At 42.4% G+C, this 16,764-nt stretch overlaps 1 protein-coding gene across 4 annotated transcripts in view; it reads right to left on the reverse strand.

Moving 5' to 3' along the window:
- SHROOM3 (shroom family member 3) overlaps positions 1 to 16,764 on the reverse strand; it is a 502,164-nt gene that overhangs the window by 16,276 nt on the left and 469,124 nt on the right. For all 4 annotated transcript variants that reach the window (XM_063919658.1, XM_063919659.1, XM_063919668.1 and 1 more), the window contains 3 exons: positions 15,483 to 16,376; positions 14,443 to 14,877; positions 11,031 to 11,184 (listed from right to left, as the gene is read on the reverse strand). In XM_063919658.1, coding sequence (XP_063775728.1) covers positions 11,031 to 11,184; positions 14,443 to 14,877; positions 15,483 to 16,376 — 1,483 coding nt within the window. The remainder of the gene's footprint in view (positions 1 to 11,030; positions 11,185 to 14,442; positions 14,878 to 15,482; positions 16,377 to 16,764) is intronic.

The raw sequence follows: 16,764 nt of genomic DNA on the forward strand, positions 1-16,764 counted from the left end.
GTGTAACATGGTAATGACATATTCCGTCCCATATGTTCTCCCCGATGATGCATATTTCATATGCGGGAGAAAGGCGTATGAGCGGCTTGCCCCAAACTCTGAAGGATTGTGTTATATTGGAAAAGTACTACCTGAGGTAATGAGTCTAAGGAGTGAGGAAACTGTAATCCCAATGGATTTGATTTATGACCCAACGGTAGAAACAATGATGTAATGAAAATGCGATTATACGGTCCGTTTCTTTCACCTGTTTTTCCGTTTTCTCCAAGATAAAAAGACCTCCTTGGACGAGGAAGTTGACGAGACGCTATACAGACAACGAATAGACCAAAGAAGAAGTTTTGACAACCTTAGATACGGACACTTGATGAACTTTGCCATGGATCCCCAGTTTCCCTAGAATTCTTAAACTTACGCTAGCCCAACATTTTTTGCAAATCTATGAGCATTGACAAAGCTTTTTGCTCGCACCTAATGGGCAAAACAGCGCAAAGAAGACGACTTTCAACTGATACCGAACAAAACTTCAACCGACAGATGTACATTAACCTGACATAGAATACCACTGCATTTACCATAAGTGTTCTTTATCTTCATCTCTACAACCCTCAGGTAATGACACACATAGTCGATAGGGAATACAGGCACAGATATCAGCAATCACATACCTCCCCCATTCATGTATCATCAACTAAAATGTGCTCCCCCATTTTGTTACAACCACAGCCGAAATGAGCTCGGTAAAGTTTGACAGCCCATCCACAGACCCTTAGTACGGGATAAGAAGGAATTCAAATGTATACTTCGCAATACCTCGAAGCTTGATGTACAACACGTACGGCACGATGATACATGACCCCCCAAACATGGATTCATACATACATACTTCTGCTATCTCACTAGGTCATACCTTTTTCCCACCTTCTTCTCTCCTCCCTTACCCAATCATAGAAATGTATTTACATATGACATATATTTTTCTCTTTTTGAAATGTTTTAGGAAGTGGCAGTTATTGGTAACTGCCAAAGGGTGGACTGTCAAAGTCAAAAATATTACATAGAGAGAACATTCAAACCACACACACATTTAAGTCGCTATACTTGCAAATATGCGCAGCGAGCACAGCAATATATGGAAACACACGCATTTGCTCGGACATGGCACGGAGATGGATTCGGCGCTTGTTTCATACAGTACATGGTTATAATAATGTCAAGCACCAGACATCATGGAGATTTAGAATTGGCTGATGAATTGATGTCATGAATACGTATCATTTGAACAGAACCAGATGTGCCCATCATGTTTGGTATTGAAGCAAGCAGAATGATGTGTGGGTTAGTTTGATGCTGGTTGTGAAGTTGTGGGACATTGCAGCAGATAGATATGATTATATGTATAAAAGCTAAGATCACATTGTTAGAACAATGGATGCTCAAGACAACCTTTTACTAAGTTTTCAGGGCTGAACCTGATCAGCATATACAAAGAAAGAAAGACCCCTCCCCCAGGTACTGGTCAAACAGGAAGGTAGTGGTCAGGTGTGGCCTCAGAGAACAGATGTAATGTAGCTACACTCAGAACAAAGCACACAGCAAGCATGGCTGGATCATCACCGGGCTCCTTAGAAAAGACTAAGTATCATCTCAATATCTCATGGCTGATTGGCATAGAATAGTTTTAAATATGTGTTTGTAGCAATGTAGTTGTAGAATGGTTGGCATAGATTAGTTAGTTTGGAAATACAAATGGCTTAAGGTTAACGAGGTTTGGGCAGTTGTGTGATTGTTGGGTGTTTGTGGATACTCTGTGAAGTCTGTGATGAATTGGAACAGTATACAATCTGTAGCATAGTATTTGTGGTATTTGTTTGCCTAATGGAGATTTAAAATAGATTGTGCTGGTTAGTTATACTATATATCTTGTTAATCATAAATACCACCATGCAGTTACGTTTGTGTTAATTACATTGTGATCTGGTCTTGTGATGAATATGCTCTGGTTATTGAGATACTGAAGTTGTTTGGAATGTGAAATTATAAGATGGTTCTAGGAAGTTGGATTACATTGTGAAAGGTGATTTAGATTGTTTGGAATTGTAAAATCAGAACATATGCATTGTTTTGAGGCTTGGACATTTTGGAATAAAATGGAGTCTTGTGTTTTCTGCTATGTGATTGTGGTGTAGTAGAGAGTGCCATGTGTTTGGACCTGCAAATCTAAAATGGCTGCTGCCGGGTATTTTCCCCTCCCCCTTTCAGCCATGTGGTGTAGTCTTTGGAATCAAGTGGAGTTTTCCCAAAATGGAGTCTAGCTTCTGCCCCATGCGGCATTGTAGGGACAATTGTGTTGCTGGGTGTCGTGTATATAGGGACAGGCAGCATGGGTAAGCTCAAGTACTTTCTAAACAAAGATTCTCAGCATTGACTGACTGCGCAGCGATTGTTCCTCACATGTGTAAGCTTTCTCTGCAATCATATTTGTCTTCTTGTTATTGTGAGCCATTTCTTTCTCTCTCTCTCTTCTCCTCTCCCCCTCTTATTTTCCCTTAAACGTAATTGTATTGTATTGTATTGTATTTCCCGTGTAGTTATCTGGTTAGGTAGTCTATGTTATATTGTAGTGTATGGCTTGTATTGTGTTAAATTCTTTTGCAAGTATATCATTCATAATATATATTTAGGCGTTGGACCCTGAGCACGGTATCTGTGTATTTCTTATAGTATTAAGTAATCTCAGAGCGTCGGTGACGCTCGAACAGCTTTTGAGGTAATAAGGTTATACTGTGTTGCATTTACACTCTACCACTACACAGAGGTTTACAGTATAAGTACATTCCTTAAGGTATAGTTAAGGGAGTACCCTTGCGGTACTTTTTGCGCCAATTGCGTACTGTGTTCTTTAACCTTTAACGTGTTTTTAATAAGATAAATATTTAGCTTTGTTACTCTGAGGGAAGACCTGTTGCAACAGAGGCCCTGTGTATTTCAGGACTTACCGCGGTTACGTTTGACGGCATGGCGGTTGAACGCCGAATCCTAGCGAAAAAGGGGATTCCGGAAGAGGTCATCCTTACTTTAATAAAGGCTAGGAAGGAGGTGACGGTTAAGCATTATCACCGTATCTGGCGAAAGTATGTGTCTTGGTGTGAGACCAAGAATGCACCTACGGAAGATTTTCATCTGGGTCGTTTTCTCCACTTCCTACAGACAGGAGTGGATATGGGCCTAAAATTAGGCTCTGTTAAGGTTCAGATTTCGGCCCTCTCGATTTTCTTTCAGAAGGAATTGGCTTCTCTTCCAGAAGTCCAGACGTTTTGTAAAGGGAGTGCTACACATCCAGCCTCCTTTTGTGCCTCCAGTGGCACCGTGGGACCTCAACGTGGTGTTGCAGTTCCTAAAATCACACTGGTTTGAACCCCTTAACAAGGTTGAGTTGAAATTTCTTACTTGGAAGGTGGTCATGTTGTTGGCCTTGGCATCAGCAAGGCGAGTATCAGAATTGGCGGCTTTGTCACACAAAAGCCCCTACTTGATTTTTCATGTGGATCGAGCTGAATTGAGGACATGTCCGCAATTTTTGCCTAAGGTGGTTTCTTCATTCCATGTGAATCAACCTATTGTAGTGCCTGTGGCTACAAGTGACCTGGAGGATTCCAGATCCCTGGACGTAGTCAGGGCCTTAAAGATTTATGTAGCCAGGATGGCTAGAATTAGGAAAACAGAGGCTCTGTTTGTCCTGTATGCGGCCAATAAGATTGGCGCACCTGCTTCGAAGCAGACTATTGCTCGCTGGATCTGTAATACGATTCAGCAGGCTCACTCTACGGTTGGATTGCCGGTACCAAATTCGGTTAAGGCCCATTCAACTAGGAAGGTGGGCTCTTCTTGGGCGGCTGCCCGAGGCGTCTCGGCATACCAACTTTTCCGAGCGGCGACTTGGTCGGGGTCAAACACTTTTGCTAAATTCTACAAGTTTGATACCCTGGCTGATGAGGGCCTAGCGTTTGCTCAGTCGGTGCTGCAGAGTCATACGCACTCTCCCGCCCGATTGGATGCTTTGGTATAAACCCCATGGTCCTTACGGAGTCCCCAGCATCCTCTAGGACGTAAGAGAAAATAAGATTTTAAACCTACCGGTAAATCTATTTCTCCTAGTCCGTAGAGGATGCTGGGCGCCCGTCCAGTGCGGAAACTCTGCAAGACTTGTATATAGTTGTTGCTTACATAAGGGTTATGTTACAGTTGAAATCGGTCTTGGATCGTTACTGTTGTTGTTCATACGGTTAACTGGTTATGTATGATCCAGGTTACATGGTATGATTGGTGTGGGCTGGTATGAATCTTGCCCTTGGATTTCTAAATCCTGCCTTGTATTGTCCATCTCCTCTGGGCACAGTTCTCTAACTGAGGTCTGGAGGAGGGGCATAGAGGGAGGAGCCAGTGCACACCCATAGTCAAAGTTCTTTTTAGGTGCCCTATCTCCTGCGGAGCCCGTCTATACCCCATGGTCCTTACGGAGTCCCCAGCATCCTCTACGGACTAGGAGAAATAGATTTACCGGTAGGTTTAAAATCTTATTTTCTTTACAGGAAACTCAGGAGAGCTCCCTGAAATGCACCCAGTCTCCACTGGGCACAGTATCAAACTGGAGGAGGGGCATAGAGGGAGGAGCCAGTGCACACCCATACCTAAAGTTCTTTCTTAGTGCCCATGTCTCCTGCGGAGCCCGTCTATCCCCATGGTCCTTACGGAGTTCCAGCATCCTCTAGGACGTTAGAGAAAATCAATTAATAACATAAGTGACAGAACAGGATTATTACAGTAGTGGTACAGGATATAAGAGCTCATTCGTACCCTCAGAATGATGAGGCTGTGCACTAAGTCTGAAACAACCCCGGATAGTTTCAGAGAGCTGGTCCGGCAACAGCCTCAAGCTTTAGGGGTCCGTGATCCCTTGCTTCCTGTATCCTTCTCAGCACTCTCCCATCTGCACATCTGTGATCACGCACCCCTAAAGCTTGAGGCTGTTGCCGGACCAGCTCTCTGAAACTACCAGGGATTCTGTTATTCATTCTCTCCCAAATATATATACACCTGAGGCAATTGTACCAACGGGAAAACCTTAGAGAAAGGAGTTGAAGTGTTGCAGAGACTGCAATCAGCTTAAAAGAAACCTTTCAGGGAACAACACAAGTTATGTAAATGAATGTCTTTTCAAAGACAAGTTATTTGGTGTGGAAATCGACTGAGGGAAACCTGTTGGAAATTTATACCAAAAAAAAGTATATGGTATATTGGTGGACATTGATTTTAATATTTACCAATAGGATCCAGTGCTGTGTGCTCATTGCTCCTTCTATCAAAAAAATCTTGATGATCTATTTGCTGTCACTGTCCATTCACATTTGTCTACATAGTGTAGATAAAATATATTTAATGCTGTGTTGTTAATAAACTTCCTCGATAACTACTCATTACAAGCCTGCAGTATTTTCATATGAGCTGGTCCAGTCAGGCACATATCACATTACCAAACTTTCCAAATTTGAATAAAAATGAAACACTTGTGGGAACCAAGATTAATAATTTATTTGTGTAACTCAAAACCTTGCTAAAAGCGTATTTAAAATAACAATGGAGACCCACAAATTACAGTGTGTGCTCAATACATTATACTGATGTCATCTATAAACAAGGCTTATTTGTAGAGCTACGGTAAGTTAACTCTTATGTGTAGTGGATATTTTCACTGTCATTTTCATTAACATTTTTTAATATATGGAGAGATTCAATCAGTTAGTAACAAAAGTTTAAAAAACCTTTAGTAACTTTAATATGTTTTATTATGTTTGCCTCCACTGTAATTCTCATACTGGCTCTAGAACTTACAGTCTAGACTACTTTTAAAGCAACGACCAATGAATTACTGGTGAATGATGGATTCTACAGAGCAATTATATAGATGTTCTAATGAATGATACATGCACGCGTGCCTCACTCAGATACATGACATGCTTATTGACTGCACAGTCGCTGACTATGCAATCTCTGCTAGCCAGAGCGCTGTACATTATGCACTATGACCCATTCACACAATGAAAGCCATTACATCATTAACGGCGAATCCTGGATCAACACCACATGGGAAAAAAAGACGTCATTCAATGTCTGGCCTCTGACTGTTACAGGACCTTTTTGAGCTACCATAGTTTGCCATATTGACCAATGACAATGGGCAGCATATCTAATACCCCTTTCACACCGCAGCTTATACCCGGTATTTTGCCGTTTTAACTGGCTTCCTAAACGGGTCAAGCTGCGATGTGAAAGGGTCCCCTTCAATTTACCGTTTTCAAAATACCGGTATTTTGAAACGGTAAAAAAGCAGGGTCCTACCCGTTTCAGTCCCATTTCACTGTGCAGTGTGAAAGGGTCTGAAACGGTATTTGCAAGCCCCAGAAGATGATAGGCTGTCTCCATGTGTGATGTCACCAGCCACAACCAGGAAACAGCTTGGAAAACACAGGAGACACATGAGAGAGTGGCTTTATAAACGTTTAAATGTGAAAAACACGGGAAAAAAATGGCGTGGGGTCCCCCCTCCAAAGCATAACCAGCCACGGGCTCTTCGAGCTGGTCCTGGTTCTAAAAATGCGGGGGGAAAATTGACAGGGGATCCCCCGTATTTTTAAAACCAGCACCGGGCTCTGCGCCTGGTGCTGGTGCAAAAAATACGGGGGACAAAACGAGTAGGGGTCCCCCGTATTTTTCACACCAGCATCGGGCTCCACTAGCTGGACAGATAATGCCACAGCCGGGGGTCACTTTTATGCCGTGCCCTGCGGCCGTGGCATTAAATATCCAACTAGTCACCCCTGGCCGGGGTACCCTGCGGGAGTGGGGACCCCTTCAATCAAGGGATCCCCCCCCCCCAGCCACCCAAGGGCCAGGGGTGAAGCCCGAGGCTGTCCCCCCCCATCCAATGGGCTGCGGATGGGGGGGCTGATAGCCTTGTCAAAATTGAAAGAATATTGTTTTTTACAGTAGTACTACAAGTCCCAGCAAGCCTCCCCCGCAAGCTGGTACTTGGAGAACCACAAGTACCAGCATGCGGGAGAAAAACGGGCCCGCTGGTACCTGTAGTACTACTGGGAAAAAAATACCCAAATAAAAACAGGACACACACACCGTCGACAGTAAAACTTTATTTCATACGTCGACACACACATACTTACCTATGTTCACACGCCGACATCGGTCCTCTTCTCCATGTAGAATCCACGGATACCTGAAAAGAAAAGATCAATATACTCACCTCAGCCATGGTCCAGAGATAAATCCACGTACTTGGCAAAAAAACAAACCGAACACCCGCTCCATGCCGGACTGAAAGGGGTCCCATGCTGACACATGGGACACCTTTCCACGAATGAGACCTGTCAGTGACAGCTGTCACAGAAAGGTCTCTAAGCCAATCAGGAAGCGCAACTTCGTTGCGCTCACCTGATTGGCTGTGCGCTGTCTGTACTGTGACAGCACATCGCAAAGCCGCTCCATTACTTTCAATGGTGGGAACTTAGCGGCTAGCGGTAAGGTCACCCGCCGGTCAGCGGCTGACCGGCGGGTGACCCCACCGCTACCCGCAAAGTTCCCACCATTGAAAGTAATGGAGCGGCTTTGCGATGTGCTGTCACAGTACAGACAGCGCACAGCCAATCAGGTGAGCGCCACGGAAGTAGCGCTTCCTGATTGGCTGAAGGGACTTCAGTGACAGGAGTCACGTGATGTCCCGGCATTCGGGGAGAGGGGTCTCATATGTTAGCATGGGACCCCTTTCGGTCCGCAGGTCCGGGTGTTCGTTTTCTTTTTTTGCCAAGTCCGTGGATTTATCTCTGGACCATGGCTGAGGTGAGTATATTGAACTTTTATTTTCAGGTACCCCTGGATTCTACATGGAGAAGAGGACCGATGTCGGCGTGTGAACATAGGTAAGTATGTGTGTGTCGGCAGTGTGTAATAAAGTTTTACTGTCGACGGTGTCTGTGTCCTGTTTTTATTTGGGTATTTTTTTTCCATTAGAACTACAGGTACCAGCGGGCCAGTTTTTCTCCCGCATGCTGGTACTTGTGGTTCTCCAAGTACCAGCTTGCAGGGGAGGCTTGCTGGGACTTGTAGTACTACTGGAAAAAACAATATCTTTTCATTTACAACAAAGGCTATCAGCCCCCCCATCCGCAGCCCATTGGATGGGGGGGGACAGCCTCGGGCTTCACCCCTGGCCCTTGGGTGGCTGGGGGGGGGGGACCCCTTGATTGAAGGGGTCCCCACTCCCCCAGGGTACCCCGGCCAGGGGTGACTAGTTGGATATTTAATGCCACGGCCGCAGGGCACGGCATAAAAGTGACCCCCGGCTGTGGCATTATCTGTCCAGCTAGTGGAGCCCGATGCTGGTGTGAAAAATATGGGGGACCCCTACTCGTTTTGTCCCCCGTATTTTTTGCACCAGCACCAGGCGCAGAGCCCGGTGCTGGTTTTAAAAATACGGGGGATCCCCTGTCAATTTTTCCCCCGCATTTTTAGAACCAGGACCAGCTCGAAGAGCCCGAGGCTGGTTATGCTTTGGAGGGGGGACCCCACGCCATTTTTTTCCGTGTTTTTAACCATTCCATCTTTAAAAAAAAATAATAATTTTAAAAAATATATAAATAATACTTGTGCCTCCAAAAAAGACAAACCAAGTACCTAATCCCATCTAATAAAAATAGATATGCTTCAAGCTGCTGGGTTCCATCGTACGACTATCCAAATTATTAATAATGAATTAAATAGTGATTAATAATAATGTGTGGGCCAGAAAAGTCCATTTATAATGACAACCACTGTTTTCTATGGGTGAAACGGGTTCAGTGTGAAAGGTACCAAAACGGGAATGAAATGGTAATTTACTGGTTACAACATGAGATGTGAAAGGGGTTTAACTGCTCAGACCCGTTTTAAGAACCGTTTCAAATACCATTTCAAAAGCAGGTTTTGCGATGTGAAAGCAGCATAACCTACAAGGGCTTGTTTTGTTTTCATTAATCAGTGTTGCTGTGATTCCAAAAAGTCAGCTGACATAACGATATTGTGCACTCACAAAACAAGTGAGCTTTCATAGCTCAAATGAGTCCTCCATTAACTGCCTCATAATGACTATGCTAATGTCCCTTCATGTGCAGTATAAGGAAACATGGCAATGTAATTATCGGCTTGGAACTAATCACTTAGATCAGTTTCTCTTTTTCCCAGACACATGTGGGCCCTACGCCTCTTTGAATCACAGGGTGTTCTCTTGGCCAGTCACATTATCCTTCCAGAGCACAGCTTGTTCGTGTTTACATCTCAGGCAGCAAACATAACAGAACCTCTGTTACCATCATGCAAACGTTCATATTTCATGTGGATACAAAAGTGTTTTTTCTATATCCTTAGCACAAGGTTGGCAAATTTTGAAAATACTTTTAATGTCAAGAAACTTCTCAGATACTGCTTTAATTATGCCAGTTTAAAATGTAACACAAAGTAAAAATAGATGTATCTAGTAAATCCAGGTCACGCCAAACTAGTTGATACAGTATGTAGCTATGTACAGATGTATGACCAATTGAATTTAAAGATCCACAGGTGACTTGGAAATAACGAACGGTTTGGGGTCCTGAGGAGAGCGTTTGAAAACCCTGTCACTAGACAGCTGCTGCTGCTTTGTCACTTTATAAACCTGACTAGTCATAATTATAAACTAGGTATGCGGTCAGGGTATCCAGACTCTGGGTCGACACCACTTAGGTCGACATCCATTGGTCGACAGTGGCTAGGTCGACACTAGAAATAGGTTGACCCTGCCATTAGGTCGACATGAACAAGATCGACATGCAAAAAGGTCGACATGAGTTTTTCACATTTTTTTTCTTTTTTTTGAACTTTTTCATACTTTCCGATCCATGTGAACTACGATTGGGAACAGTAAACTGTGACGAGCGCAGCGGTAGGGGAGCGAGGCACCTTGCCCGAAGCATGGCGATCGAAGCGAGCCATGCGAGGGGACACGGTGCACTAATTGGGGTTCCTAGTCACTTTATGAAGAAAACGACACCAAAAAAACATTAAAAACTCATGTCAACCTTTTTTTCATGTCGAACTTGTTCATGTCAAACTATTTCTAGTTCGACCTAGCCACTGTTGGCCAATAGGTGTCGACCTAGACACTGTCGACCTTGAGTCCCATACAGCCGTGGTCAGTATAATTGCTTACAAAGCTATCAAAGTATTTTCTTCTTCTTTTTCTACTTCTTCTTATTATTATTATTATTATTATTATCCTTTATTTATATCGTGCCACAAAAGATCCGCAGCGCCCAATTACAGAGTATATAATGAAAAATCAAAATGGGACAATAGTAACTTACAGTTGAAGACAATATAGGACATATACAAGGTAAATAACACTGACATAAGTATTAGAGTGGCAGAAAACTGTGGGATTAGGTGCCGTCGAGGATGTTTAAGTAAGAGAAGGATAAGCACATGAGGGTTGAGGGCCCTGCTCGTGAGAGCTTACATTCTAAAGGATTAATATCAGACTGACTTGTTTGTGATGCCTAGGCGCTGTGCAGTATTTTGTGTTGGGCTGGGGAGTCCCGTACTCTGGACTTGAACCTTAGGAATGTTAGGAACCCACCTGATGAGGTCACCTGACCATGGTAGGTGGGCCCATATTTTTGGGCAAAAGTTATGCTAAGATTCAAAATTTAAATTTATGTTAAACTGTAGAATTTATTATAATTGTTCTGATTGCCAGTGATCTTAGTGCTTACAGTGTGCACCTGCATTTTCTCTCTTTTTTTCTGTGTGGCACAACAAGTCTCAGCATGTTAGCACCTCTTATTAGGTTTACAATTACTGTGTGCAGGCCCCCCAATATGATCGCAACACATCTTCCCAGGTATGAAATATAAAAAAGTAGGTTTTCCAATTGAAACACACTCTACCTTCTTTTCATTTACATCAGTGTTCTGCCCTTCTCGTTCCACATATGTGTGCATGTCTGTGATCCTCCTCAGAAGCTCTGCTTTGGGGGCAGACAGTGAGTAATAGGCAGTAGAGCGCAATCCATTTTCTGCCATTTTCTTCTGATCTTCTTTCCTGTACAACAATCAAAGGAATACACTTAATGGCCAAATTGCAGTATAACGAGAATTATATTGCTGTGTTATGAATTAACAATATACTGTACAACCTTGCCATTCTACTAACACAAACACTATACAACTAAGTTGATTTCAGACACAAATGGGCCCTACACACTGGCCGATATTACTGCACGATATGAACGATCTCGTTCATTAATGAACGAGATAACGTTCATATCGTGCAGTGTGGAGTCACCAGCGATGAACGATGCGCGGCCCCGCGCTCGTTCATCACTGGTGACATGTCGGCTGTGCATGCAGGCCAATATGGACGAGATCATCCATATTTGCCTGCACGTCTATGGAGCCGGGTGACGGGGAGAGTGAAGAAACTTCACTCCCCCCGTCACTGTCCCCCTGCCGCCGGGTCGCCCGTCGGCCGTATCGGCCATCGGGCACCTCGGCAGCACATCGCCTAATGTGTAGGGCGCTAAAGTGACTGATGTAGAGAGGGACATAAGAGAGGTGATTTTGCGATTAGACAGAAAACAGAAAGGGTATAGGCGTGTAAGTGTAGCCAATACAGTAAGGTCATACAGTAGTTACACAAATGTGGCTTAAGCAGAACACAACAAAGACGTGCGCCTGCGGGGATGCATACACCTTGCTGTTGCTCAAATCCTGTGAAAAACAAGCATGGATGAAGATGATGGTCAGCAGCCACCTCTGTCAGCATCCATCTTGGTCCCTCTCACTGATTCTACTGTATGTAAATTATTAATGTAACTGCTGCTATCTCATCACATTATTTAACTGATGTTATAAAGCTGAAGAAAAAAATAACCAAATTTTGCTAGTATGACATTAATGCTGTTACACCAACAACCACAAGGAGGTGCTACCTCCACAATTTCTTCCTTTAACAATTGTTTTTCTATGGCTGCATGTCTTGTCTATAGTCCTGCAAGTATGATAATGTTTTTGCACTTTGTGAAACAATTTTCATATTTATACCTATTGCTCCTTTGCAATGTTGCAGAAGCCAAGAAAAGGTTTTGGCTGATGTTGGAGAGGGACTGATGAGTAAGTGGTTAGGATACTTCAAATTTTCTGAAACCCCAATGTTGAGGGTGGAAAGATAAATATTAACACATTTGTAATTTTTACTATGACTGTTAGCGTCATTATTATAGTGTAACTGCTCACGTTGTACAAGTGTCAGGGGCGTAGTCAGAACTTTGTAGGCCCCATAGCAACATTTTGAAGGGGCCCCTACCCAAATGCTTTTAGAGAGACACCTCTCCATAGCAGTTTCTAATTTTATTCCCCATAATAATGCCCTAGTTCCTTTTCTGGACCATAGCAGTGCCTTGGTTTATATTATTCCCCATAGAAGATATCTAATTAATTTCTGAACCATAGTAGTGCTCTAATTCACATTATAGGGCTACCAGTAGACATTATGCCACATAGCATCAATTCACATTATGACATACAGTGTCCTCAGCTCATATTATGCAACATTATAATTCACCTCCAGTTCATTTTCTAGCACATTACAATGAAAAGGTCCAGGGGCGTAACTAGATATATTGCAGGCTCCAAGACAAATATTTGTAAGTGGCCCAATGTACCACCGAATGATTAAATACTGTATGTATATAACACATGGAACTTTACAGGTAAAAGGGGCCCCTCTCAACCCTGGGCCCCATAGCAGCTGCACTGCCTGCACCTATAGTAGCTACGCCCTTGACAAGTGTGAATATACTTGGCTCATGCTTAGGCTATACATGCTCACCGCAGGTACTGAAATAGTTAAAAATATATTAATTGTATCATTATTATTACCAATATGAAACAAGTGAAGTCCCTTGTTTACAATATATGTTGGTTAGCATCGCAATAGCGGGTACACATCACTTCTCTCAACTCCAAAAGAGAGAGAGAGGGAATGAAAAAGAGAGGAAGGGAGGAAGGCCGGGGGGGGGGGTTTGAGGGAGAAGGAGAAAGAGAATAAAAGAGGTAGGGAGAGGAAGTGAAAGGTCGAGAAGGGTGGGGGAGTGAGAAAGATAGAAAGAGGGGGAGATGGGGGGCAGATAGAGAGAAAGGGCAGGAGAGGAAAGAAAGAGGGGAAGAAAGAAGGAGGGAGAGAGAGAGAAAGAGAGAGAGACTGTGATATTTCCACTCTTAGCAAGTCCAGTGGGAGATTTCTCAAAGCTTGGAGAGAGATAAAGTACCAACCAATCAGCTCCTAACTGTCATGCTATAGGCTGTGTTTGAAAAGCTGGCTGGTTGGTGCTTTCTCTTTCCAAGCTTTGATATATCTCCTCCTCCTCCTCCCCAGTGTCATACACAAATGTCTGAACTTGGCAATAGCATGAGATAAAAATCCTGGTAAGGGTAAAATAAACATTATAAGCTGATATGTGTCATAATAAAATCTACTATCCCAAATTTCCTCCATTTTATGTTTGTTGCTTATAATATTTGCTGTTTTAAAAATGTGAAAATGCTTAATATGAGGGTTATACATTCATCACCATCTTTCTGAACGTAATACATCTCAAGGGGGTCATATAATGATTGTAACTAAGCAAAATTGGGTGTATAAGTCATTACTTTCAGTATTAGGTTACTATTATGCTTTATAAAGTTACAAAACCATTTCAGTTACTATAGAACAAACATTGCCTACACCTTTTCATTTCTATAATAGCCATTCATTCAGAAGAATAACACTGATATCTCTTAATTGCAAGTATAAAGTGAAAACTCCCATAAGAATAGCAAATACCAGATGATGACATCATCTATTTACATTTTCATAATCATATCTGTAGTGAACATAACCTTAAACAACATGAAGTCTAATCCAGTTAAAATGTACTAACATCAACAAAGTCAATAAAAGTAAAGTAGCAAAGTATTACCGGTACATTAGTCCAACTGACACAGTACTGTATATGGGATCAGTATTTACCAACAATCAGGATTCCGGCCGTCAGTATGCCGGCAGCAGGGCGAGCGCAAAGAGTCCCCTGACGTGCTTGCTGCCATGCTGCAGACTCAGTGGCTTGCTACGCTCGCCACAGGTTCTATTGCCACTCTATGGGTGTTGTGGCCACCCACGAGTGCGAACAGTCCCTGTTGGCCAGGATTCCGGCTGTTGGCAACTTAACTGCATACCCTGTACACATCATCATAGAAAATCATTCTGCAGTATACTGATCTAGATACAGTAATTAGAGAACTGCCCATTAACACTTACTTTCCACTTTCTGCCGTTGGCATCTTATCTGATGTTATCTTCTCTTTCAGCCACCTCCTATTATTCTCTCTTAGTGCACTGGTACTTTTCACAAACAGACCAACCATTAAGTCCATAGTGGTCTTCATCTTAAGATCTGGATCTAAAATGTCAGCTAGAGATTTGTCTCTGTTTACAATCTCCTTGGCCAGTTCTTGTGACTTGACATCTTCAGGAGACATTATACTTGTGCTTTCGCAAGAGTGTGTTTTGTTGTCGGGGGGTTCAGGTGTAAAGTTGGAAGGTGCCACCTCCTGAGTTGGGGGGTATTTTGGAGAACTGTGATCTGCTCCCAGTGAGTTTGCAGTGTGTAGATGTGATGGTAATTTAGAAGAAACCTCAGTTGGAGGAAGCTCAAATTCTCCAGCAGGTGTAATGGGAGTAGGCACGGTCAGACTGGAATTATAGAAGAAATAAAAATAAAGCAATTGGTTGTATAAAAATTTTACTTGTTGCGTTATTCACAGCTGACCATTTTCATTCGCCTGCAATAACCATCCTGCTCATAAACATTTGTTCCAACTGATCAACTGGACAGTACCACTTCTCTATTTCTGTATTTCTGAACACACTTCACAGTAGGATGTAATCAAATGGAACTGGAAAATCTATCTTTATCAAATAAAACAACATAATGCTTTCAGCATCAACTCTTATAACATATACCATTAGCCTAGATAACAGTCCACAGATAACACAACGTTGGCATATAGGAAATCAGAGAGATTGACCTGCAGCAAAGGGATATTTTATTTTCCTTCTTTCACAAGTAAAAATTGAGAAAGTAGTTATGCTGACTGACGTCGCCTTTACCTTCAAGGAAGGTTTGGAGAATCCTTAAAATAGTCATGCATACAGTAAATTATGAAAGCTGAACGGATTTCAGCTTTGGGATATGTAATGAAAAGGTTCATTTGAAAATGACAGGCTTTTGTGAAATATATTAATCTCTATGTGACTGAACATTAAAAATAATTGAATTTCTAGTAGGCAACACTTACCTTTCATTCAAATCTTCTGTGACCTGTGGACATAAATCTACTTTGCTTCCATAGTTATTGTGTGGGTCAAAAGAAGCATGTTGTGCTTTATCTTGTCTTTCCTTGAAAAGAGCATCCTCCAAAGGTGGTGGTGGGGATGGAGGAACAAATGTTGTTTTGGGAAATGCTTCTAACTCTTGCTCCTTGACAAACACTTCATCATCCTCATCCTCTTGGCTAACCACAGGAGAGGAGGACTGGAGACAAGACTCGGAAATACGGAGAGAAATCTTTCCATTGTGTGAAGGCGTCTCCGGCTCTGATGAACTAGTGCTCCACATTGTATTGTTGTTGGATCTAGGAGAAGGAATCTGCTTAGACTTAGGACATTGAATGTTGTTCTGTGATAAGTCTTCATCTCTTTCTGAACTAATACACTTAATTTTTGGCGGTGGTGGCCTCTGTGGTGGAGTAGACTTTACTTTTACTTTGTCATTGTTGTAATCCACTGAATTATTGTCATGCAAATTTAAATCCATATGACTTTTACCTTTAACCTCATCTGGAAAAATATCTGGATTTTGGTTCTTCTCAGAATATAAATATTCTTCAGCAGTAACAAAGTCCACTGTATAGTGACTGGGGGAACCTTTAGATGGACTTCGGTTATTGAGGGAAGATAGTGTGGCCAGTCTTGCACTGTGCAGAGGAGTGTGCGATCCAAAGGCTGCTGTAAGACTTTGGGCTCTAGTGTGTCTTTGAATACCTATTTGCATAGCGCTCTGACTGACAATACTATTAGATGGATGGACCTGCTTCTCTCCTTCAATGTCAGTATGGCGACCAGTGAATGGCTGAAATGGCGACTCATGTACAGACTTCTCTGAGGGATCTTCAACTTTGCTTTGTAAGGAACTATAAAATAAAGATATCAAAATCAATTATAATTGCAATGGCTTATTGCATGTACCCTTATAATGGCTCAAGATGAATGCCAGTATTTGGCACTAAAACTGCCCTCATACAGTAATATATTTATTAGTCAATTTTAGTTAAATGGGCCTAATTTAGCAGGAAATGTCGGCTAACTAATTACAACCATATGTATTTTATTTAATATGTTGCATTAACACAGAAGTTTGGTGGAAAACAGTTTGAAGGTGAAAACCAGGTTGAAGGATGACATCCATTGTAAAGTGACAGCGTTATCGTTTGACCTGAACATTAAGATATGAATGGTTGTACATCGCCAGTACTGCAATTGACTATTAGGAGCACTGTCAGAACAACTAGATCAATAAGC

The sequence above is a fragment of the Pseudophryne corroboree genome, chromosome 1 (assembly GCF_028390025.1).
Source record: "Pseudophryne corroboree isolate aPseCor3 chromosome 1, aPseCor3.hap2, whole genome shotgun sequence".
Classification (NCBI taxonomy): Eukaryota; Metazoa; Chordata; class Amphibia; order Anura; family Myobatrachidae; genus Pseudophryne; species Pseudophryne corroboree.